This window comes from Camelina sativa, chromosome 7 (genome assembly GCF_000633955.1).
Source record: "Camelina sativa cultivar DH55 chromosome 7, Cs, whole genome shotgun sequence".
Classification (NCBI taxonomy): domain Eukaryota; kingdom Viridiplantae; phylum Streptophyta; class Magnoliopsida; order Brassicales; family Brassicaceae; genus Camelina; species Camelina sativa.
In genome coordinates, this window is record NC_025691.1 from 22,935,687 (window position 1) to 22,960,885 (window position 25,199).

At 40.1% G+C, this 25,199-nt stretch overlaps 4 protein-coding genes and 2 pseudogenes across 9 annotated transcripts in view; 3 read left to right on the top strand and 3 right to left on the bottom strand.

Annotated features, from left to right (window-relative positions):
* Positions 1,744 to 4,141, top strand: LOC104702070 (cyclin-dependent kinase D-1-like). The gene is made up of 7 exons (XM_010417883.1): positions 1,744 to 2,045; positions 2,326 to 2,624; positions 2,730 to 2,838; positions 2,929 to 3,054; positions 3,135 to 3,370; positions 3,451 to 3,732; positions 3,822 to 4,141. The coding sequence occupies exons 1-7, from the start codon at positions 1,950 to 1,952 to the stop codon at positions 3,868 to 3,870; spliced, it is 1,197 nt and encodes a 398-aa protein (XP_010416185.1). The 5' UTR covers positions 1,744 to 1,949; the 3' UTR covers positions 3,871 to 4,141.
* Positions 4,260 to 6,741, bottom strand: LOC104702071 (annotated as a pseudogene).
* On the bottom strand, positions 6,891 to 14,642 carry LOC104702072 (protein DETOXIFICATION 16-like). Of its 4 annotated transcripts, XM_010417884.2 has the most exons (8): positions 14,300 to 14,642; positions 13,673 to 14,217; positions 13,517 to 13,603; positions 13,349 to 13,405; positions 13,028 to 13,266; positions 7,488 to 7,606; positions 7,284 to 7,370; positions 6,894 to 7,193 (listed from the first exon to the last, which is right to left on the bottom strand). In XM_010417884.2, the coding sequence occupies exons 1-8, from the start codon at positions 14,573 to 14,575 to the stop codon at positions 7,140 to 7,142; spliced, it is 1,464 nt and encodes a 487-aa protein (XP_010416186.1). In that variant the 5' UTR covers positions 14,576 to 14,642; the 3' UTR covers positions 6,894 to 7,139. The 4 variants fall into 4 exon arrangements, with proteins under 4 accessions (XP_010416188.1, XP_010416187.1, XP_010416186.1 ...); XM_010417886.2 differs by lacking the exon at positions 13,028 to 13,266 and having other exon boundaries at positions 6,891 to 7,193; XM_010417885.2 differs by lacking the exon at positions 7,488 to 7,606 and having other exon boundaries at positions 6,892 to 7,193.
* Positions 14,967 to 18,599, top strand: LOC104702073 (annotated as a pseudogene).
* On the top strand, positions 18,840 to 23,504 carry LOC104751228 (suppressor of mec-8 and unc-52 protein homolog 1). Its single transcript, XM_010417888.2, has 16 exons — positions 18,840 to 18,948; positions 19,264 to 19,474; positions 19,593 to 19,745; positions 20,098 to 20,146; positions 20,396 to 20,479; positions 20,623 to 20,726; positions 20,862 to 20,948; positions 21,041 to 21,094; positions 21,455 to 21,550; positions 21,704 to 21,831; positions 22,077 to 22,203; positions 22,306 to 22,365; positions 22,465 to 22,572; positions 22,667 to 22,767; positions 22,908 to 22,959; positions 23,200 to 23,504. Exons 1-16 carry the CDS (start codon positions 18,923 to 18,925, stop codon positions 23,296 to 23,298), a joined length of 1,539 nt encoding a protein of 512 aa, XP_010416190.1. The 5' UTR covers positions 18,840 to 18,922; the 3' UTR covers positions 23,299 to 23,504.
* The window catches only part of LOC104702076 (ETHYLENE INSENSITIVE 3-like 3 protein), an 8,581-nt gene continuing 6,984 nt past the window's right edge, over positions 23,603 to 25,199 (bottom strand). For all 3 annotated transcript variants that reach the window (XM_019227801.1, XM_019227802.1, XM_010417890.2), the window contains 2 exons: positions 23,977 to 25,158; positions 23,603 to 23,867 (listed from right to left, as the gene is read on the bottom strand). In XM_019227801.1, coding sequence (XP_019083346.1) covers positions 24,009 to 25,158 — 1,150 coding nt within the window. In that variant the 3' untranslated portion in view covers positions 23,603 to 23,867; positions 23,977 to 24,008. The remainder of the gene's footprint in view (positions 23,868 to 23,976; positions 25,159 to 25,199) is intronic.

Below are 25,199 nucleotides of genomic sequence, written 5' to 3' on the forward strand. Positions count from 1 at the left end.
TCTGAAAATAAGATTAATATATTTGAAGGACCAAAATTTGTCCTACACCAATGCAGATGCCCTGAAAAGACACGAGAAGGGTCAGACATTGTTTAGTGTTAGATTCCCCTACGCGTCACATGCGTCCTTCTCGGCTTTTGTGCTTCTCTCTTTTATTTCTAGATTATTGTTATTACAAGTATAAAATATCAATTATTATTATTCCTGCCAACCACTAGTCCACTACATTTTTTAAGATGGAACTTTGAAATTGAATTAGGCCGACCATTCTTTTAACTTTTACTAAAGTGAACAAGTGTTTTCGGTTGGTGACCTAATTCTATAAGTATTGTTAACCCTAACCTAACTATTAGAAATTGCAACACGAAATAGCTTTAGGATTATTAAGTCTGTCTGATGATGATGTGGGCACGAAAGCAGGTAAATATTACTTTGTATGAGGAGAATCTATGGCTAGATTTATTTCAACGAACTTGTCGTATTATCCTAACGAGTGTGATCTCTTTCACCATTCACGCCGATGCTTTAAGCTATTCAATGCCCTTATTTTAAAGATTCTTATATCCACAGCGTAATTTTTTTTTAGTTGGTTGAGGAAAATGTTTACAAGCATACTCGACCTAGCTATAACATTTAATAAGAAGAAATTATAATAATAAAAATATGTGGCTCGTATACTTAACACAAACCATTAATTTTGTTTATTTAAACAATTAAGTATGAAAAAATTGGGTTTAAAATATGTATACGATTTAAAAATCCATTAATTATAACAAAATACTATAGGAAAAATGTCATTAAAATTTCCAAATTAGCATTTTTGTTGATTTAAATTACTAAATCTTTATTTGTTGAAAAAAATTCTCGCTTTTTTTTTGGCTTCTATTTAAATTATGAATTCTTGTTGACTTTGGTTTGAAGCACAACGTTAACTGGCAAGACGGAGATATTAAACGGGATTAATTAAGCGTTAATGAGATCCGTTAATTACATCTCTAAATTGAATCCGATTATCAATTCCTCCCAAAATCCCCAAATCACAAACCCTAATTTGCGATTCCTCCTTTCTTCTTCGATCGGATCTTCTTCTTCGAATTCAACTGATGACTCCATCTCCACAAACACACTTCGATGACACTCCACGGTCAAACGAAGCTACCACCGATGTCTCTGAGCTAGAACTCATCTGTTGAATTCGAGGAAGAAGAGAAAAATAAAAAAATAAAAGAAATTATCGATTGGGGTTTGAAATTTGGGGAAAATGAGAATCGATTTCTCAATTTGGGGGTTTTAGGATGTTATAAACAGTGTTGTTTTGCTATTAACGAATCTCGTTAACAGATAATTAACTACATCTAATTTCTCCGTTTGGCCACTTAACATTGTGCCTCAAAAGGTCAGGTCAATAAGAGTTTGCGAATTATTTGGAAGTCAACAAAAGATTTCTGCTTTTTATTTCCAAATCCAGAATTTGTGATTTAAATCAACAAAAATGCTAACTCAAGGATTTTAACGACATTTTTCCCAAAATATTGTGAGACTTTTTAAAAGAAAGCAAAAAAAAAACTGATAGCTCAAAGCTTTAATTAACTTAGCCCATCTGACATATGGACCGGAGTTGTTTAATATCCAACAAATCTATTACTTGGGCCTTATTAGAGCATTTGGGGGAGACCACTGTTGGTTTTTGGTTATAAGCCCCGACGTCGTTTTCGTTGGGACGCGTCCCAGCATCGTTTTGTTTCTTCTAGCTTTTAGAGCCTTCTCTTTCCTTTTTCGTTTACTTTTTCAATATATTTTCCCCTAAAAATGTCGATTTCTTCTGTAATTGCTCTAACGGCTACTTTTTTCTCCAGACCATAAGAAACCTCAAAAACATTAACGATAACACAATCTAACAAAAGATCAATTTCGATCATTACTTGTAATCTGGTTAGTCAATTACGGAGATGGACCAGCCGAAGAAAGTTGCTGATAGGTATCTGAAACGTGAGGTTCTTGGTCAAGGTACTTACGGAGTCGTCTTCAAGGCTATTGACACTAAGGTGATGATTCCTCCTCACTCAATTCTTCATAATTTGTTCCCATCCCATCAAAATTAGGGTTTAGATTTTCTCGGTGATTCTTATTTTGTGTCTTGTTCTCATAGCTTTTGGGTATTCAATCTTAGCTAAAAAAGCTTCGATCTTTAAACTATTATGTGTTCTTAGAAGTCAAAGTTTGCATTTTTTTTTTTGTTCTCTAAGTGGATTTAAAGTTTGTAATTTTTTGTTTGAGTTTGGCTATAAGGAAACTGATTTTGTTTTGTTGTGGTGAATTTTGTAGAACGGAGAGACTGTAGCGATTAAGAAAATAAGATTTGGGAAACAAAATGAAGGTGTGAATATAACAGCTCTCAGAGAAATTAAATTACTCAGAGAGCTTAAGCATCCACATGTGATTGAATTGATTGATGCGTTTCCTCACAAGGAGAACTTGCACATTGTGTTTGAGTGCATGGAGACTGATCTCGAAGCAGTTATCCGAGATCCTAATCTGTTTCTTTCCCCCGCTGATGTCAAATCTTACCTTCAAATGATGTTAAAAGGTCTTGAATATTGTCATGACAAATGGGTTTTGCATAGGTACTTAACTGATTCTAATGAATAGTCCACAGAACTTTTCTTTCTCTCTCCATTAAGGTTTGTTTGGATTTACACTTACGGAGTATCTTTTGGATGTGTTTTCAGAGATATGAAGCCTAACAACTTGTTGATAGGACCTAATGGACAACTGAAGCTTGCAGATTTTGGGTTAGCTCGTATATTTAGTATCCCTGGTCATAAGTTTACCCACCAGGTAATCTTTTTTTTTTGTGTGTGTGGCAATTCTATTTATGTAGTAATTCTGCTATGTTTCGTTTCTTGATTTGTTTCAGCAATTTCATAGGTCTTTACGAGATGGTATAGAGCACCTGAACTTTTGTTTGGTGCAAAACAGTATGGTGGTGCAGTTGATGTTTGGGCTGCTGGCTGCATTTTTGCTGAACTTCTGTTACGCAGACCGTTTCTTCAGGTGAAACTCCGTTTTGTTTGTGTCGTGATCCCAATTCGTCTGTTTATTTGTTTCTCTAGCTTATTTTTCCCCCGTTGCAGGGAAAGAATGATATTGATCAATTAAGCAAAATATTTGCTGCCTTTGGGACCCCAAAAGCAGATCAGTGGCCAGAAATGCTCAGCCTTCCTGATTATGTAGAGTATCAATTTGTCCTCGCACCTTCTCTACGTTCTTTATTTCCAATGGTTAGTGAGGATGCTCTAGATTTGTTGTCTAAGATGTTCACCTATGACCCCAAGTCTAGAATATCGATTCAGCAAGCTCTGCAGCACAGGTACCTAAAGCTATCCTATGAAGAAGACATGAGCAATGGTTATTTTGTTTTGTTCTCAAACATTTGATTTCTTTTTAAAGGTACTTCACATCTGCACCTTCTCCAACTGACCCTTTAGAGCTCCCAAGATCAGTACGCCAGCTGGGTGCTAAGTCATCTGACAGTAAACACAAATCCGTTAAAGTGTTGTCACCAGCACATAAGTTTAGACGAGTGATACCTGACCGAGGAAAGTCTGCTAATAAATCCAAGGACCAGAGTGTTGATGTCATGAGACAAGCTAGCCATGATGGACAAGCACCAATGTCTTTAGATTTCACCATCTTAGCCGAACGGCCACCTAACCGACCAACCATCACCAGGTAAAAAGAATTGGTTACACATCTGATGAATTACACATCAGCTTCTAAGATCATCACTTCTGATGATTTTTTGATGTTTGGTTTTGCAGTGCGGATAGATCTCATCTGAAGAGGAAACTCGATCTCGAGTTCATGTAGGATAGAACGTAACAAGCTTCTTCTTCACGCCAATCTTCAGTTCATTTAGCCTATAGGTTCTCGAGTACCAGGCTCTTACTGGTTGGTCCTGTCCAGTAATTCATGAAATTTGTCATATTACTAGTGATGATGAACATGGTGAATCATTCTTTCTGTTTACAATAAAATGTAAAGCACAGATGATTAACTAATCATCATGTAAACCCATTATAGAAAAATCCATCAGTTTATGGCCCAAACTCAATTCATTATCGAAGTTTTTCATTCTCAATTGCTCTTACAGTACAATTTAAACTTCAGTACTGTATTTTTAATTATGGAACATGTTGGTGGTTTACATATAGTTCAATCTCATCACAAATATGAAATGTGTTTTTAGCAATGCTGGATGAGATGATGCGTACTCAATCTAAGGAATTTCAATAAATCTGCAACAATGGTAAACCACAATATCCAGTTTTCGAAAGACCAATGTAAAAGGCCAAATCAATTAGAAGAATGAACTACTACTGTACTCATTATCTATTTTATTCATTAACGTTGGTAAGCTCATTTGCAACTTCCAATGCTTTTTCCTGGATTGATCATTCCACATCGCCATCTTTGTCATCTGAAGCCCCGACTCTGTTTGTAGCTTTCTTTGCCTATTCGTATAAATCAAGAAACAGAATCACATTAGGCAGAGTCCTTATAGATAACAAATTGACCCGATCAGTATAAAGGCTTTTTACCTCTTTATCCCAGTTTGTGAATATAGTGACTAAAGAAAGACAAAACACTTGAACAGCCAATGCTGTTACGATTCCCAACCAAAGCCCCTAACAATGATATAACACCACAAAAATTAGAGTTTATACAAATTAGTCTTGAGTTTAAACTTGAATATTGAGAATATGAGTTTCAAAATTATTACCCGACCACCGATGTGGAAATGGAAACCAAGTAATAAGCCTAATGGAACTCCAACAAGATAATATGATCCAAGATTCACACACGCTCCAATCTTCTGCCATCCACATCCTCTAGCAACCCCTGCAAACATACATCAAAACCAGTTGACCAGGATTCCAATTGCTTAACCGGACATATATACATAAACCAGGAGCCAAAGCTAATCTTCTTTGTGTCATTCAAAAACTAACCTGAGAGAACGCATTGGAGGCCATCAAGGAAGTTTCCACATGCGACAATCAGTATCATTGATGCAGCATATGCGATGATCTTCGGGTCGCTGCTAAAAGCATGACCTAAGATTTTCCGGATGGACAACAGAACCGTTACAACCACAATTCCCTCTGCAACTGCTATGCCTACAATGACATATACAGCTAGTTTTGCCACTTGTGGATTCCCTGCTCCTAACTCGTTTGACACCCTTATGCTGCAAGTTAACAGAACACACAAGAGTAGTGAGATACGTTTCTTTGATGAGATTACTTCTTGGATATACCTTTTGATTCTGATGTACTGACCTTGCAGCGCCACCAAGACCAACCGAGATCTGCCAGATTGTTAGTGAAGTATTTAAACTGAAAAGTTGAAGAAATTATGTTATAATTAAATAGAACAAAGAAGTGAAAGCTCCTAGTAGCATAAGACAAACACAACCAAGTTTTACCAGATTGAAAGCACTGAAGTTTCTAAAACCGGATTGGGAAGAAGGCCAGAGGCAAGAACCAAAAGCTCGAAGGACCACAGCTCCAAACTGTTACAAAACAGAATCGATTTAGTCCTAATACTACACCTAAGCAGTGCAACAATTTTTGTTCACTAACTTACCAGACCATGACTGCTGAAGGAAAAGCAATTTTAGAAAGATCATAAAGTTCTTGAAAAGCCTCCTTTGAAAACCCGGTCCAACTTTGCGAACAAGTAGACGAAAATTTGACATAACACGAGAGGAGAATGACGTTGAACCAGTAAGAGACCGAGATAGCGAGAGCAGCTCCTCTGTATCCTAAAGCAGTCTTCAAGACAACAACCAACAGAGAAGCAAATGAAGACAAGTGGTGATACCAGAGCAGACAAAGACAGGGAACACATTGTTCTGCGCTTGCAAGAACCTATTGATGCATTGAAGCAGTCCATAGGCGAAGAGGCTCGGGATCATGTATCTCGCGTAGGAGCCAGCAACACTTGCAATGGACTTGTCTTGGTGGACCAATACGAGAATCTGCTCAGTGTTAGCCCAAATGATCGAGAGAGGAACAGAGAGTATTAGAAGAACAAACATTGCTCTCTGCATTTGAATTCCTAGTTTCCCGTACAGCTTTGCTCCGTAAGCTTGACCACATAGTGTCTCCAACGCACTCGCTGTTCCCAACTATTACACATAAACACACACACACAAGAACGAATCGGGTTTAAAATTTTACTACTTTACAAAATAATTCTGAAACAGAACCCTACAGATCTCTGAACAAATTTCAAGAACGATTTTAACAAACCAAGAAAATTGCACCCAAAACGTTAAATCATGAATCAATGCGGAATTCTAATATATTTGTGAAAGGGGACAGAAACGTACGAGGAAGGTGAAGCCTGTGACAGAGGCAAAGGAGGTGGCGATAGAAGCGGCAGATAGGGGAAGAGAGCCTAAATGGCCAACGAACAGGAGATGACTTGGAGAGAGTATTGAAGCAGGCTTGCACCAATAAGTGGTGCTGGAAGCCATAGCTGCTTCTTCACTTCCTCCTTCACACGTATCATCGTCGTTTTCTTCTCTGTGATCAGAAGCGGAGGCGTCACACAATTTTCCATTATTATTTTTTTTCTCTCTCTCTCCCAAAAGCCAACAAAAGAAAAAAAAAATACTAACAAAGAAAAATATATTAATAAGAAACAACAACCTATGTATCTCTCTTACCTGGTCTTTAGGGTTTGTGGAGGAGACTTGGTTGATATTTATAGGCTATTCTGTTTTTTTTTTACGGTATGATATATATTTTTTTTGTTTGTTTTGTTGTCAAACACGGTATGACATCTTAATTAGTATATATTTCCACTAATACTCTTTCCTGATTTAGCAAATTATTATTTTTAATTTATTGCCATTTTAACTTTTCGATATTGCAAATTGATGACAATAATAATCGAAATATATATCTTAGAAAGGAAAAAAAAAAAGAACAATCGAAATATGCTCCCAATCCACAGCCATCGATTTGTGTTTTACTCCGAATCTTGACAACGAGTGCGACGTGAGTGGCTCTTATTTAGTTCTCTCTTTTCTTATTCTCCCCCGAGTCAGGAGGCTGGCTACCGCATCCTTACTCAGTCGCCGGTATAATTGACTCGTAAACTCGTCCTTTCGCTTTCTTCACCTAAATATAAAAATATTTATTATTACATAACCGTCACTTATTTGAATTTCTATATACTTATTTTAATGACATTTTATATAGTTTGTTTACCTCTTCGGTCCAGTTGGTACGAGTCATGACAAAAGCAATGGCAGAGACTTGAGCAAACGTAGCACAAATCACTCCTAACCAAATCCCCTAATTAAAGACACAACGACGACTCTCAATTCATTCAAAGATATTATTAGATTTTATAAATTTATAAAAAGGAAACATGAATCAACTTGTGATTATGCAAAATCTTTTTTTTTTTACCATTCCTCCAACCCCTAACACGAATCCAAACAAGATCGATGTTGGAATGCCAACTAAATAGTAGGATCCGAGTGTTACGTATGCCCCTATCTTTTGCCACCCTGAACCTCCAAGAACCCCTGATCAATCGATATCCACAAACCCGGTGGGGGAAAACATAATTTTTTTTTTTGAATAAAATGTAAAATTTATTCGAAAAAAGTAGTGTTTACATCAAGTACAGCGTGTTTTTATGTCTCCAAACTAGAGAAGACTAGCTCACATAAATTCTTACAAAAAATAGCAAAAGTAACAATTGTCAACTCGTGTTATCAACGAGAGTCGAGCCACTTCGCCATGCAGCAGGTGGGGTTCCCTTTAGGTTGGAGCGTGAGCAGCCTGTTACAGATCTGCCTATCGAGGTGTTTAATTAGTTGAGCAGCTGGGGTTGGAGCTTCCCCGTGACGGCGTCTATTCCGTTCCTGCCAGAGGGAGTGAAGAGAAGCCTAGAAAGCATAAAGCAGGAGAAACAGAGTAACAGGTCCCAAAGTGTGTCAACCAGAAGAATCAGGTTTGTATCCCAGTCTGTAGAGAACCTCTGCGTAAGTAACTTAGAGGTTAAACAAGTCCAAACTTCTGTCGAATAAGGGCAGATGAAGAATAGGTGGTCGCGAGTTTCTAGTGGCGTGTTACACAGGGGACAAGAGGTATCCACCCGTGAGTTCCAATGCTGCATCCGATCTCCAGTAGACATGCGGTTGAGCGTGGCTAACCAGACCATAAATGAGTATTTGGGAGTGGCCTGAGAGAACCAGACACCTGCAACCCACGATTGTCGTTGCCTGGCGCTCCTGGTATACTCCCAAGTGTCTTTTGTGCTAAATTTGCCCTTAAAGTGATCACCTTTTCCCTTCCAAAGGACCACATCTGCAGTGTTCATTAATCCTCGGTTTCTAACTGTCTTAAGAACTGTCTCCAGCTGATTCAGATAGTCCACGCGATGGTGCCTTTCCCAATGAGCGAGAGCCGCTGCAACAGTAGCATGAAGACTGATTCCCATATCAATACTACCCCGCGGGCCTGCAAGATTAAATAAACATCCCAGAGGCGACCAATGGTCATGCCAGAAAGAGATATTCAGACCATTTCTGACCTCATACCGAACAAAATCAACAGCCAAAGTACGATATTTGAGTAATTTCCTCCACATCCAAGAACCTGAGGCGGTATTGTTCGTAAGGGACCAGAATGAACCCTTTTTTAGGAGATGAGCCCGAAGCCACGTCACCCATAAGGAATTCGAAGATAACAGTCGCTAGATGAGTTTCAAACAACTCACTTTATTTGCTTCTTGCAACGAACGCAACCCCAAGCCACCCTTTTCTTTAGGGATACATACATCAGACCAGAAGACTTTGGCTTTTTTAGTGTTTAGAGAAGGTCCAGACCACAGGAAAGCAGAACACAGACTATCAATCTCCTTGATGCAGGCAGTTGGCAGTCAGAAAGCAGACATTCAGAAGTTAGTGAGACTGTGAATGAAAGAACTTATTAGTTGAAGACACCCCGCAAAGGAGAGGCGTGTAATCCGACGTTGTCATTCTTTTGGTTAAGAGAGGGAGCCCCGAATAACGAACAGGAAGAAAACCTGATGCGAATGGGAAGGAGTGAAGAATTGATTCCTTATCACTATTTGTGACACCAGCCATATAGAGTGTAGACTTCTCTAGACTGATATTTAGACTAGAGAAGCCTGCAAACTCATGAAAAATCTGGAGAATGCTCTCAATAGATGTTTTAGTCCCGTCTATAAAGACCAGTAGATCGTCTGCAAAGCATAGATGGGTGAGCTTGACATTCTTACAACGTGGGTGGTAACCCATTCGCCTCTCCGAAGCCGCTCTGTCGAGCATAGCAGATAAGACTTGCATATAGATTACGAAGAGATAGGGGGATAAGGAACAACTTTGTCGCAGTCCTCTTGCACTGCGGAACAGTCCGGAAAGCTCACCATTCACTTGAACTGAAAAGGAGGCTGTGGTCACACAAAGTTCAATCCATTTCACAAACTGTTCTGGAAAATTCAGTGTTCGTAAAATACTTAACAGAAAAGGCCATTGTACAGAGTCGAATGCTTTCGAGATATCAATCTTGACAGCACTTCTAGGGGACACTGATTCCTTGTGATAATCAGCAACTATCTCTGAAGCGAGGAGGACATTCTCCATGAGTAGACGATCTTTGACAAAGGCAGATTGATTTAGAGAAATAAAAACAGGGAGTAATCGTTTTAGTTTGTTTGCAAGGATTTTGGAGATCACGTTGTATACCACATTACAGCAGGAGATAGGCCTATAATCCTTCATTTCGCTAACCACCTTCTTCTTCGGTATGAGCGCTAAAATGGTTGTGTTAACCCCCTATGGTAAGAAGCCATACTGAAAGAAAGATTGGACAGAAGCCACAAAATCCTTCTTTATAACAGACCATGTCCCTTTAAGGAACTCCACAGTATACCCCTCAGGCCCGAGGCTTTTATCCTTTGGCATGGAGTGTAAAACATCTCTAATCTCCCCCTCAGATACTTCTTTCACCAACATGTTCTGTTCCGACTCAGAACAACGATAAGATAACAAACCGGATAGCATAGCCTCGTCTATCGCCTGATAATTAAGTAATTGATGGCCAAGAAATTGTCGGAAAAACCTTTCAGCCTCCTGCTTCATCGTTTCTTGAGTGTCTGCTATTGTACCATCCGGACAGTGAACCTCTCTTATTGCATTCCTAGCCTCACGAGCCTTAGCAGCTCGATGGAAGGCCTTATTATTCCCATCTCCTATCTTGAGCCAGTGTAACTTTGATTTTTGTTTTAAAAACCTCTCCTCCAAACCTGAAACAAACAGCCACCTACTATACGCAGCCGCTTCCCTTTGCATCGTATAATCTACAGGGTCCTGCATTGTCTCCAACTGACAGGTGCATAGATATGCAAAAGCCTCCTTAGTCTTCTTTTCAAGATTCCCAAGTCGATCTCTACTCCGCAACTTTATTTTTGGTTTCAGGGTTTTTAACTTCTTTGAGAACCGGTACAGTGTAGACGTCGAATGATGCAACTGCTCTGTGTTATCCCAGTACGTCTGTACCATCGGTAAGAAATTTTCATCCTCCAGTAAGACATTGCAGAATTTGAAAGGTCTGCGCAATTGTGGTTGATCACTCCCTATTTTTATACGGCACCAGAGATGATCTGAGCATCCCCTGCCTCAAACACTCCATAAGAATGTGGATAATCAGTAAGCCAAGCATCATTTACAAGAACTCTATCCAGCTTCTTGCAAATGAGGCCAAAATCACGCTTGTTATACCAAGTGTACATAGGACCATGATATTGCAGGTCACTAAAGGAACAATACTGCACCACTTCTTGAAAATCTCGCATTCCCGGACACCGTAGGGCTAACATCATATAGCGAATGCTCCTCTCCTTTAAGAATTTCATTAAAATCACCAAACACCATCCATGGTTTATTACGAAACAATGGTGTGTCTTGGTGATACTTCAAATCCTCCCACAAAAACTTTCTCTCTGCAAAACCATTAGCTGCATAAATGAAAGAGATAAAAAAACTCATTTACAGCTCCTTCCAACAGAACAGAGCAAGTTATCACTTGACTGCTCGTATAACAAGGTGTGAGGCGGGCATTTGAGTTCCAGATCACCCAAATCCTCCCCCGACGACTACAAGAATAATTTGTTAAATAAGACCACCCAGGGAATACTGAACTGAGAATTTCCTCTGCTTTCCTCTCCTTCACCCTCGTTTCCAATAAACAACCAAACTGGAAATTGCCTTTCTTAACCCAATCACGGACTACGGAATGTTTGGACATTTTGTTAAAACCGCGAACATTCCAGAAGAAACTTGACATTACTGGAGGTTGGGGTCAGCCCTACTTTGATCTCGTGGAAGTTGAGTAGGGGGTTGAGATACATATTTATGGGAGTCCTTTGATGCCCGCGGAATAGACTCTCGTACAGGTAAATTTGCTTTGACACCTCGTCCTCGCTTCCCAGTCACAAGGACATATGTCTGTGACAGAACATGTGCACGAGTATCGGGAGGCTCAACATCCGTGTCAGAAGCAGCATGTGTCTTATCATTCTCCGGAGGGTCCTCCGGGGCATTATCTTCCGCATCCTGTTCACTCATGACCGAATATGAGTTAGATAACAGAGATCCCTCACCAGGTTTTACCGGACTCCTCTGTTTATTGGGACTATGCAACAACTTATTTCCCGTTTTTTGTGGTGTAATCCACTCTTGTTCACCCGTTTCCTTCCGCACATCAGTAACGTTAGCAACAACCTTTGTCAACACAGTTGCCTGAGGCGTTTGAGCATCCCCCTGAATAGGAGTACCCTCACTTTGAGCAGAATCCACAGTTCCCGTCTCTTTCACCGCAGGAGACCTTGGAGGTGATGTAGGTACATTTTGTGAGGCTGGAGTCAGACAAGCTGACTGCAAGTGTCCCCATTTACGACAGCGACTACAGTGAGGAGGCAGCCAAGGATAAGAATATTTGACCACAACATCTAACTCCCCCTCTTCTTCTCCCGCCAGATGATATTCCACTGGTAAAGGTTTAGTGAGATCTGCGTCCACCATAACTTGTGCTTCCTCAAAACTAGTACATGCCTCTGTCTTTGGATGTAACCTCTGTGGGGTACCTACCGCAATCGAGAGAAACTGCAGCCCCTTATGAGTGAACATTGTTGGCGGCACATTCTTCAATATAACCCAAAGAGGAACATATTTCAGTGCTGGTTGTGCCTCTTCTGCAAAAGGTGTCCACCTAGAGATGAGCATTGGGATGCCTCCAATATTCCACATGCCTCTGTTTAAAACTCTGTTCCTTATGCGTTCACTGCGAACTCGAAACTTGACAGTGTTATCATTAACCACTATGACATCAATAAGCGAGAATTTATCTCCCAATCTCCAAATCTTATTTACGATCATATGGATCTTCCCCACATGCGGAGCTTTTTCATTGAGGAACTTTCCCACAACAAAATCTTCCCACAAGGGCTTTGGATCCACAAAGACATCCCTAGGGACTACCACACGTTGTTTCCCTTCCACCTCAGAGACCACAAAAGCCTGCTTAGTGAACACATGTTTCGTCGCCGCCTTTAGCCACAACTTTTGATCACCTGAAACCGAAGACTTAGAGCCTTTAGTTTCGACACCCTCCCCCGATAGACCAACCTCAACGGACAGAACCTTGATTGAACTCCCTTGACTCCCCTCGACACCCAAAGAGATAGTCAAATCCATGACCGGTGAATCGGACTCCGTAGTCCGAGGCGGCGGATCCGCCAAAACCATCCAACTTGGGGACCAAGTAAAAAACCTAATCGCCCTCCACGTCAGCAAGATTATCCTAAGGTTACTGGGGAAAACATAATTACATCGAAAGGAACATTAAGATTAGAAAAAAAAAAAAAAAACACAAAGATAAAAGAAGATGGAAGATCGAGAACTCATGAGAGCTAGGACCTGAGAGAATGGCCTGAAGACCATCAAGGAGATTGGAAATGACGAGGAGAGGCACCATCGTTGCTACATATTCAGCAACTTCAGACTCGTTTGAGTAAGTGTATCCAAGTGTTTCACGTGTAACCAGCAACACCAATTCACTTAAGACACACACAAAAAGTGTCATGGCTAAGCATACTCGTATAGCTCTCCTGGCATTGTCTGGATTTCCTGCTCCTAACTCATTCGATACCCTCACGCTTTCACAACACACACCCACAACATTTTATAAGATGAATTTCCAGTTTAAAAATTTGGTAACATCTTAGTAAAGTGGGTTACCTCACTACACAAGCCGATGCATAGGGAACCATACGAATTACTGTGGAGATACCTAAACTGTTCAGAATATCCAACCCGAAAAAAAGAGATTTCGATTGATTCTCGAGAAAGAATTGAGGATCTTAGTACTAATGTACAGACAAGCTACAAGGGAGCATGTGTGTTTACCAAGTGGAGATAACCGAAGTTTCAAGAACAGGATTTGGAAGTAAGCCTGAGAGGAAGACCACTGTCTCAGATGACCAAATCGTCAAGCTGTTTCCACCAACGACATTAAAGATGTGATATATAGAAGAAGCAAAAGATGATTTTAAAGATACGTACCAGACCATGAATGCAGACGGAACAGCCAGACGAAGAAAGACCATAACGTTCTCAAGAGCCTCTCGGGAGAACCCGGTCCATGTTTTGGCGCAAGCAGGCGAGAATTTGACGTAAAGACTCAACAAGACAACATTAACCCACAAGGAAAACGAAGTTGCTAGCGCAGCTCCTCTGATTCCCAAACCAGAATTGGACACCAAACCCCAACAAACAGGAACGTGAAGCAGGGTGGTTAAACCGGAACAGAGCATGAGAGGGAACACTCTGTTCTGGCTCGTAAAGAAACTATTGAGGCATTGTAAAATCGCGAAACCGAAAAGGCCTGGGATCAAGAACGCTATGTATGATCCAGAGGTTTGAGCAATGACTGCGTCTTGGCCAAGAAACACAAGAATGGATGATGCATTGATCCATAAAATGGATAACGGAAAGCATAAGATGAGAAGAACCACCATTGCTCTTTGTGTGTGTATTCCTAACATTCTTTCTACTTTTGCTCCGTAAGATTGACCACACAATGTACCCAATCCTCCCGACAGTCCCATCTAAAAACAAACAGAACCCATTTTTTAGTTTCTAACATACTAAAGTTTCTGTGAAGAAAAAGAGAAAGTGAGAGAGACTGACGAGCAAACTTAAGCCAGTGATTTGGGAGAATGAACTAGCAACGGAGACGCTAGAGAGAGCTAACTCGCCTTGATGTCCGACGACCATGATAGAGATCATCTGAAGAAGATACTGCAACAGATTCGTAGCCACAACTGGACCACCTAGCCACAACTGTTTCTTAACTTCCTCCGCGATCCATCCTCCTCCTCCTCTGCGTATCTTCGAGTCCATAGAAGAGACGTCTACGACCAACGGATTCGTCGGAGAGTCGTCTCCTCCTTCTCCTCGCTCCATGAATTTTTCCCTTCCGGTCGCTTAAGAGAGCGCGTAGTTCATAAAGATTAGAATTGGTAGTTGGTTTAACAACAATGTAATCGTTTTCGGCTTTTAAAGCTACTGGACCATTCGATTGTGACTCTCATAAAGGTCTTTTTGTCACGTACCTAAACTATTTAATTTGTAATTTCACCCCATGATTAATTTACAAAGAACAAAATATATTTACATTTTTACCATAAAACGGACAAAGAAAAGGCCCAGTTTCATAATCATTTAAAGCCCAATATAACTAACTTTTAAAGCCCAGTATCAAATCAAATACTAGGGAAGCAAACCGCAAAGATTAGCGCGTCTTCAGCACGCGCCAAATTTCCGCACAATGTGTAATTCAATTCAATGGCATGATTTTGCTTCTTCAACCCCTAAAGACTACTTTGAGAGATTATCTTTGAGAGCAGTTTCTTTAACAAAACATGCTTCAGCCAAGTAGTCACTACTCTTCTTCTTCTTCTTCTTCTTCTAGAGATTTAACACATCATCGTCTAGCTCTGAGTTCTAAAGCTAGGGTTTTTCCAGCTCCTCCTCTTCCACTTTCACTCCCCTGTAACTTCTCTTCTAGGGTTTCTTTTAGGCTTCAGCTTCATTGCGCCGCTTCTTCTTCTTTTTCACCTTCCTCTGTTTCGCCACCACGATGCTCTAAACCTAATCCGAGCTCTCGCAAACGCAGATACGGCGGCGTAATCCCTTCCATTTTGCGTTCTCTTGACTCTTCTACTGATATTGAAACAACTCTTGCTTCTCTCTGTCTCAACTTGAGCCCTAAAGAGCAAACCGTGCTTCTTAAAGAGCAGACTCGTTGGGACAGAGTGCTTCGTGTGTTTCGGTTTTTCCAATCTCACCAAGGTTATGTTCCAAATGTGATTCATTACAACATTGTGTTACGAGCTTTGGGTAGAGCTGGGAAATGGGATGAATTGAGGCTTTGTTGGATTGAGATGGCTCACAATGGTGTTTGCCCTACTAATAACACTTATGCGATGCTTGTTGATGTTTATGGTAAAGCTGGTCTTGTTAAGGAAGCTCTTCTTTGGATTAAACATATGGGACAGAGAATGCATTTCCCTGATGAAGTCACTATGGCTACTGTTGTTAGGGTTTTCAAGAATTCAGGTGAGTTCGATCGTGCTGATAGGTTCTTTAAAGGCTGGTGCGCTGGAAAAGTTAATCTTGATGATCTTGATTTGGATTCCATTGATGATTTTCCTAAGAACGGCTCAGCTCAGTCTCCTGTGAACTTGAAGCAATTCTTGTCAATGNGAGGCAATGGAAAAAGCAGGGGTGAAACCGAATGAAGTTGTTTATGGTTCCTTAATTAATGGGTTTGCTGAGAGTGGGATGGTCGAAGAAGCGATTCAATACTTTCGAATGATGGAAGAACATGGTGNTTCATTTTGCATCCGGTTCAGACTCTTCTCCGAGGAAGCCAAGGTTAACATCTACCTTCAACACTCTGATTGATTTGTATGGGAAGGCAGGTCGTTTAAACGATGCGGCCAATCTCTTCTCAGAGATGCTGAAATCTGGGGTTCCTATAGATACTGTCACGTTTAACACGATGATACATACTTGTGGAACTCATGGGCACTTGTCAGAGGCTGAATCCTTGTTGAAGAAGATGGAAGAGAAAGGGATATTCCCTGATACTAAGACATATAACAGCCTTCTGTCTCTTCATGCCGAGGCTGGGGACATTGAGGCAGCTCTTAGATACTATAGGAAAATTAGGGAAGTGGGACTTTTCCCTGATATTGTAACTCACCGTGCTGTTCTTCATATCTTGTGCCAGCGGAATATGGTTAGAGAAGTTGAAGTTGTGATGGCTGAGATGGACAGAAATAGCATTCGCATTGATGAGCACTCTGTTCCTGCTATTATGCAGATGTATGTCAATGAAGGTTTAGTTGGACAGGCAAAAGCTTTGTTTGAGAGGTTCCAGTTGGATTGTGTGCTTTCATCAACCACACTTGCAGCGGTAATTGATGTCTATGCTGAAAAGGGATTGTGGGTTGAAGCGGAGGCTGTGTTCTATGGGAAAAGAAACATGACAGGTCAGAGGAATGATGTTTTGGAGTACAACGTCATGATCAAAGCTTATGGTAAGGCCAAATTTCATGAGAAAGCACTTTCTCTCTTCAAAGGGATGAAGAACCAAGGGACTTGGCCTGATGAGTGCACTTACAATTCCCTTATCCAGATGCTTTCTGGGGTTGACTTAGTGGATGAAGCCCAGAGGATCTTGGCTGAAATGCTGGATTCGGGCTGTAGACCCGGATGCAAGACCTATGCTGCTTTGATAGCTAGCTATGTGCGGCTTGGCCTATTGTCTGATGCAGTTGACCTGTACGAGGCAATGGAAAAAGCAGGGGTGAAACCGAATGAAGTTGTTTATGGTTCCTTAATTAATGGGTTTGCTGAGAGTGGGATGGTCGAAGAAGCGATTCAATACTTTCGAATGATGGAAGAACATGGTGTTCAGTCCAATCATATCGTTCTGACTTCCCTTATCAAGGCTTATAGCAAAGTTGGGTGTCTTGAAGAAGCTAGGAGAGTGTATGACAAAATGAAGGATTCAGAAGGTGGCCCAGATGTTGCTGCATCGAACAGCATGCTAAGTCTCTGTGCAGAGCTCGGCATTGTTTCTGAAGCAGAATCCATTTTCAATGATCTTAGAGAAAAAGGCACATGTGATGTTATTTCGTTTGCAACAATGATGTATTTATACAAGGGAATGGGCATGCTCGATGAGGCAATTGAAGTGGCTGAAGAGATGAGAGAGTCTGGTCTACTAAGAGACTGCACGTCGTTCAACCAGGTTATGGCTTGCTACGCTGCTGATGGCCAGTTACGTGAATGTTGCGAACTGTTTCATGAGATGTTAGTTGAAAAAAAGCTTTTGCTGGATTGGGGAACGTTTAAAACGCTCTTCACTCTGTTGAAGAAAGGCGGGGTGCCAACTGAAGCCGTGGCGCAGCTACAATCCGCATACAATGAAGCCCAACCGCTTGCTACACCAGCAATCACTGCAACTCTGTTCTCAGCCATGGGTTTGTATGCATATGCGCTGGATTCATGCCAAGAGCTCACGCGTGGTGAAATCCCTCGCGAGCATTTTGCGTATAACACAGTGATATACACTTACAGTGCATCAGGAGACATTGACATGGCCCTAAAGGCATACATGAGAATGCAAGAAAAGGGATTAGAGCCAGATGTTGTCACACAGGCCTACCTTGTTGGGGTATACGGGAAAGCTGGAATGGTGGAGGGTGTGAAGAGGGTGCATAGCCGGATTACATTTGGAGAGCTTGAACCAAACCAGTCATTGTTTAAAGCAGTGAGGGATGCTTATGTGAGTGCAAACAGACAGGACTTGGCTGATGTGGTAAAGAAAGAGATGAGCATTGCTTATGAAGCTGAAGAGGAGTGTAGTTCGAGATCTGGAGAAGAAGAAGAAGAATCTGAAGAAGACGAGGCATTTTGAAGTGTAGCCGCCGATGTGTGTAGGAAAGATTGTAGAATATAGGATTTAGTGGAAATGTACTGTACAGTTTCACAGATGCTTAAGGAAATATGCATACTTTCAGACTCAGAGTGATCTCTGGTAAAGAAATGTAAATTCTTAACATTGTCATAGAAAGAAAAAAGAAAGGTTCCACAAGGTCAAATCTATAAAAGCGAGCACTTGTGGCTATGTTTTTGATAGAGGTATTAGCATAAGCTCCTTACAACCATAGATTGATATGCATCAACTGGTTGGTCTTCTGTTGGTTTTAGTCTCTGGATTGAATATCTTTCTCCTGACTTGTTTGTTCCTAAGTAAGATTTTCTGGAATCGATTCCACTTTGGACTCTTCTTAGTTTCAGGTGATGATAATCAACATGGAAGATGTGAAACAGAGCAGCTAACAAAGAGTGTCTCTCAGCTTCCTGATGGAGAGACCTTTGATACTAGTCTCTAGAGTTGAAGTACTTTTTCTACAAAGATCCTGAGGGGTTGAGCGAACCATTGGAAATTGACGACCACCAGAGTCCATGAAATGTGTTTATTTTTTCTGTCTTTTAATTTAGTGTCTGTGTATGTAAGCAATGTTTCACAAATTTTAATTAAAAAAAACTTTACAAAATAGCACTCGGAGTTTCTAAGAGTTTAGTTGTGACCCCATATATTTGATATTCACAGCATTGCCCTGAAATTATAAAACCCAATTAAAACTCCTTCGCTCGCGTCTGTATATTTTTATTCATCTTCTCCACTCTTTTACCCCTCTTGGTGTCGCCGGCGAAAACCCACTACGACTGACTATGGCGCTCGAAATCGAAGCTCGAGAGTAAGATTTCAACTCTTTCTTTCAAAACCCTAGTTCTCGTTTTAGTCGCACTGATTGAATTATACTCCAAGAACCATTGTTTACGAATGCTCAAACAGATCCCTAGGTTAAATAAAACCTCTTGAATCTGCGTCTATCTATATCCGCCATTCTAAATTTCTGATTTTTTAATCTCCCCATATTTTGTTTAAGCATTGCTTCTTCTAAAGCTAATGCCTTCTAAATAGTTTTAGTCACCAAGTTTTTGATGCTACACCTCAGCGTTGGGTATATATTTCATCCCTAATAGCTCTCTGTTATGTTTTTATATCTCAGTGTAATAAAGATTATGCTTCAGTTCTGCAAAGAGAACTCCTTGAATCAGACGTTCCAGACATTACAAAGCGAATGTCAGGTTTCGTTAAATACAGTAGACAGCGTCGAAACGTTTATCTCTGATATTAATAGTGGAAGATGGGACTCTGTACTACCTCAAGTTTCTCAGCTTAAGCTTCCCAGGAATAAGCTTGAAGACCTTTATGAACAGGTATACTATTCTTTACTTTGTGGAATGTATAAGTGAATAAACATATGTTTTGTTGAAGCATCTTTCGTTCAACCTGCTAAATTTTATTTTTTAATCTCTTTGGGGGTGATTTATTCAGATTGTGTTGGAGATGATAGAGCTTCGAGAATTGGACACTGCCCGAGCTATTTTGAGGCAAACTCAGGTGATGGGTGTCATGAAACAGGAGCAACCAGAGAGATATCTGCGGATGGAGCATCTTCTAGTCAGAAGCTATTTTGATCCGCATGAGGTATGGAAGTTAGTTTATTCTCGATTATTCAGTACCATATTGAGTGTTTCTTTTGTGCTTGCTATGTCACCTAAGCATGGTTATCCGCAACTGTTCAGCAATTTAAGCAATGTTAGTATATCTGCTAGAAATTGTAGGCCTCTTGCATATTCTATACTCTGATTCGTGTGACTTTGATATCTTATAAAGTCTTAAGAAGAACCAGTGAGCGTTAAATATGAAGTTGTTTCTAGATAAGGGTCTCAAACAATTATAACACATGTTCCGTTTTTGAGAGGACAAAAGTTTCTTTATATTTTACTTCCTTGTGTGTTTGAAAACATGTTTTGCTGATTTTGCCATTGTTTCTAAGGCTTATGGAGACTCGACTAAAGAGAGAAAACGTGCACAGATTGCTCAAGGTTGGCCATTTCTTCTTTATTTGTTAAAAGAACAATCTATATTCTTCTTAGTAAGTTGTTTTGGGGTTAAATTACCTGAAGCAACTAAGTGATGTTCTTGAATTTTCTCTCTATAGCAGGCTAACAATATCTTATGACATGAAAAAAGATATGACGAGAAATTATTCCCTGTTTAATGGTTATGGAGTTTTTGGGTTCCCTGTATGTGTACTCAAGGTTTACTTATTGGTTTTTCTCCTACTCTGTCAGCTGTGGCTGCCGAGGTTACTGTGGTACCACCTTCACGGTTAATGGCTTTGATAGGTCAGGCTTTAAAGTGGCAACAACATCAAGGTGAGCATCTATGGAACTGTAGATCTATCAAACAGTTCTGTAGAATTATAAGTCACACTTCATTTTGTCTATGTTACTAATATATAAATGGAATCAACATATATACCCTTACTCATCTTAAAATTTACATACACTGGTGTCAGGCCTACTCCCTCCAGGAACTCAGTTTGACCTCTTTCGTGGGACAGCAGCTATGAAACAAGATGTAGATGATACATATCCTAATGTTCTTAGTCATACAATAAAGGTTCATTTCTATCGCAATAACTTTAATAGCTTGTTTAGCTTATAGGCCTATGATTTGCTGTTCATAATTATTTTTGGGTTCTCATTATTTGAGGTCTTGTCTAATTTTCATATCTTGTTCGTTGTGCTGGTGCAGTTTGGTAAAAAGAGTCATGCCGAATGCGCTAGATTTTCACTAGATGGACAGTTTCTTGCATCTTCATCTGTTGATGGTTTCATTGAGGTAAGTTGATGGCGGCTTGTATGATAATACTAGTTAAAAGTCTTTAAGCTAATACTGTGACTAGGATTACTCAGACTTGAAAACCATTACAGGTATGGGATTACATTAGTGGGAAGCTGAAGAAGGATTTGCAATATCAAGCTGCTGTAAGCTCTCGTGTCTCCTTTTATATTTGATTCTAACTCAGTACGGGTCAGATGAGCTGTTTGTATTTTTACTGAAAAATAAAATCCTTACTGCATTTGAGTTTTGAACGGGTGGCAAGTCCATGAGAACGATATGGTGGATTACTTTTTGCTTTCTATTCCAAAAATGTCGCCAGTTAAATTCCTGAAGCACCAACTATATGGTGGATTACTTTTATCTTTGAATTCCAAAAATATTTCCCAATAAAACTCCTAGTGCAGCAAGTATCTTGTCCGAGGCTACCTGATACACAAAATATCAGCTTTGGATAAAGAGTCTCATTCCATCCCTCTTTACTTACAATGATTAAATTCTAACAGGAAACTTTCATGATGCATGATGACCCTGTCCTATGTATAGACTTTAGCAGGGATTCAGAGCTACTTGCGTCTGGGTCACAAGATGGAAAGATGAAAGTAAGTTCCAGTTGCATATGTTTCCTTTAAGTTGATTTTTTCTGACTATTGCAGCAGCTTAGTAGATATTTTTTCTTCCACTCATTGGTCCCATATGAATTCTGATTGTATACAATAAGAATAAACTAGACTAACTGCATGTCACTTTTGCAGGTCTGGCGTATAAGGACTGGTCTATGCATTCGTCGTTTTGACCGTGCACATTCCCAAGGAGTTACAAGTCTGTCCTTCTCTCGGGATGGAAGCCAATTACTGAGTACCTCCTTCGACCACACCGCAAGGTTTTATGTTATTCTTTCTTATGTGCTTGCAATATGAATCTCATCTAAGCAAAACTTGAGGCTCTATATTTCTTTAATGGTTGAAGTTTCTGTTAACTTATTGCATCAATTTTTTTCTTAATTGTTTCTATTAGTTTTTCGCCCTTTTCTCTGGTAAATTATTCAAGTTGATTGCTGGTTGGTAGGGCTTCTGGTCGAGTGGATTTCAAATTCACATTATATTTTTTTTGGTTTATTTTATGCAGAATCCACGGCTTAAAATCTGGGAAATTGTTGAAAGAATTTCGCGGTCATACATCTTATGTAAATAACGCCATCTTTACAAGTGATGGAAGCCGTGTAATCACTGCCTCCAGTGATTGTACAGTGAAGGTACATTGTATTAGTATATTCTTGGGCTTTGGCTTTGTTTCAGTGTTTCTCATTTCGACTCTCCGTTCAGCCGTGTAATAGCAGTCTTGATATATTCCACAGGTCTGGGATTCAAAGACGACAGATTGTCTACAAACATTTAAGCCGCCACCTCCTTTACGGGTATATTTTCTTTTACAGATTCATATACATGTAGCTCTTTTTGATATTCTCTTTCCAAGTCAACTCTTTGGTTACCAAATCTGTATTTTTGAATTTTAGGGAAATGACGCATCTGTCAATTCTGTTCATCTATTCCCTAAAAACATAGAACACATCGTTGTGTGCAACAAGACATCATCAGTATACATCATGACGCTCCAAGGACAGGTGAATATCCAGCAAAGGTTTCCTGCATATCAATGTCATCTGTCATGCCAATACTTAGTTTGTTCACATGGTTCTATATTGTTATTTTTCGCAGGTTGTGAAGAGTTTCTCATCCGGTAAGAGGGAAGGAGGAGATTTTGTAGCTGCATGTGTATCTACGAAAGGAGATTGGATATACTGCATCGGCGAAGACAAGTAATACTCCTCTATCTATCGTTTTATTTTTGGATAACTTCCAAGAGTTTGATTTCGAAGGCTAATCTTATGGTCCCTTCCTTTTCTGGTTTCATCTACTGCCTTTGATGTTAGTAACAGTGGTTTGCGCTAACTTGCAGGAAATTGTACTGCTTCAACTATCAATCCGGGAAACTTGAGCATTTCATGATGGTAAGTTTATATCCAGAATACACTCCCAAAAAATTTGGACATTGAAATTTAAAAGTTGTATTCGAGATAAACACAATATCAACTCCCTAGAGTATATGAAGTCCCTACTGTTTTACATGTTTGATTCAGTCTATTCTCCATTTTAGAGCTCAGATTAACATCCTTTTCTCTGTTAATACTTGCCTAAGTTGTCTAGTCTATCATTAGACCTGGTTTCTGAATAGTTTATGCTTATGACAGGTGCATGAGAAGGATGTGATTGGTGTAACACACCACCCGCATAGAAATCTCCTTGCTACCTATAGTGAAGATGGCACAATGAAGTTATGGAAGCCTTGAGTTGTCTCATCATCAAGCCTAGCTTTTTGTATGATTTAATCGTCTTCTTTCTTTGATTGGCAGTCTTCTGTCGGATTAGAACTAGTGTAAGTTATGTAAAACATCATTGTTGATACAAAGAACTTGGATTTTGGGGATCACTACTCTCAAACAATGAACCAGTATATCAGATTTGAAAGGCTATGTGACATGCAGCATTTTTCTAATATTGGATTCCTTAGCTTTTGACATGTCTTCTTCCTTTTCTCACCTGAGTCAACTCTCGTGATTCATACCTAGCCTTGGGGAACAATGGGAGTCACGATTCTCTTAGCTTGATGAATTTACTCACAGGTTAATTTACAAATGATACAATAACTGTTCTCCCTCGAGACCATTTAGGTCCATTACAACGAGAGAAAGCAGTGCAGCTGGCAAATTATTCGAAAAGAAAGAAATTGTTTCTCTTAACAAATCTAAGAAAAATTATTTTTTTTAAAAAAAAGAAAGAAAAAAAGAAGGAAAAAGAGTTAAGATCAGTAGAATAGAATGTAACTGTACTAGCCAGACGTTGCCATGTCCCTTTGAACCTACAAGATATTAAGTTATTAACAGTCAACAAAACATAACACAAGTACGGTAACTTTTATAAACTAAGATAAAATTATATGAGATGGTGTTGTGTTGATACAAACTTACCATGAAACCTCCCAAACAAAAATGGCAAGACACTAAGCTCCAAACCATGAGAAATCATCATCAAAAGCATAGGAATCAAACCCAGAATACAAGGTGGTACTATCAAACGCCAAGTCATTAAATGGAGACAGAATGCTACTGTCCAAGAGCTTATCTTGGTCGGTCTGATACTGAGGAGGCAACTCACTCCCACTTACACCGTCTTCATTTCCGTGTAAGCTATGGGGTTGAAGTAGACCTCCTTGGGTCTCGAACCCGCTGGTGTGAGTTGGTGCTTGTGTATTCATTTCTATCTGTGTATGGAGAATGTCGTCTTCCTGAGTATTTACAAACACTGCAGAGGGATTATAGAAGTTGTAACCTGACCCAAATTGCAACTCTTGGTTAGGGTTTGGTTCATAAAGCATTGGCCTTTCGTCTACACGCATCATAGCTTGTCCACTTACAGGTGGAAGATAAGTATAGCTGTTATTGAACTCAGGAAGCACTAATTCTAGACCATTGTCCTCTGGTCCTAAGGCAATGTTTGGGTCTACAACACCGTCCTCGTGATGAGTACCGTTGATGTTATATTCCAGCAGAGGGGCATCAACATGATTCATATCAGGTAAGATGTTTCTTTGTTCAGCTTCAGGTTGTTCCTCCTCTTGTGGATTGACAGTTCCTGATCTGATTCTGGGTCTTTTCCTTCTGCGATGTTTCTCTGCTTTATCTTGATCTCTTATTGAATGTGAGATGGCTGTTGCTTGCTCTTTTTGAATCTGATTTCTTCTACTGTCTTTAGATGAAACAGAACCTGAAGCATCCTCTGCCCCATCAACATCATAATCACTGTCACTGTTGATCACATTTTTCCTCCTGTCAGCGTTATTACCCCGTCGATGTGTCTCAGTAACATTAGAGTTTCCATTGTCACTGCTAGGCTGCTGAATCAGGGACTCCTCTTGGTTCAAAACCGCCAACCAAATCGCACTCTCTTTAGCTGTCATCTTGTCCTGTAAACATTTCGACTGGCGAACATGCCTCTTAATCTTTGCAATATCAGGAGACATATGATTGATCACTGCTGTCAAAACTCCAACCTTCCACATCTTCTTGAGATCGTGCGGTTTCCTGTAAGGAGGACTCTGGCTTTTAGGCAAACCAAGTTTCACCCACCATTCTTCATCCCCGGTTGGCCACCAAGGCGGAGGAGTCCCTTTCTCCAACGGAAACTTCCTTTG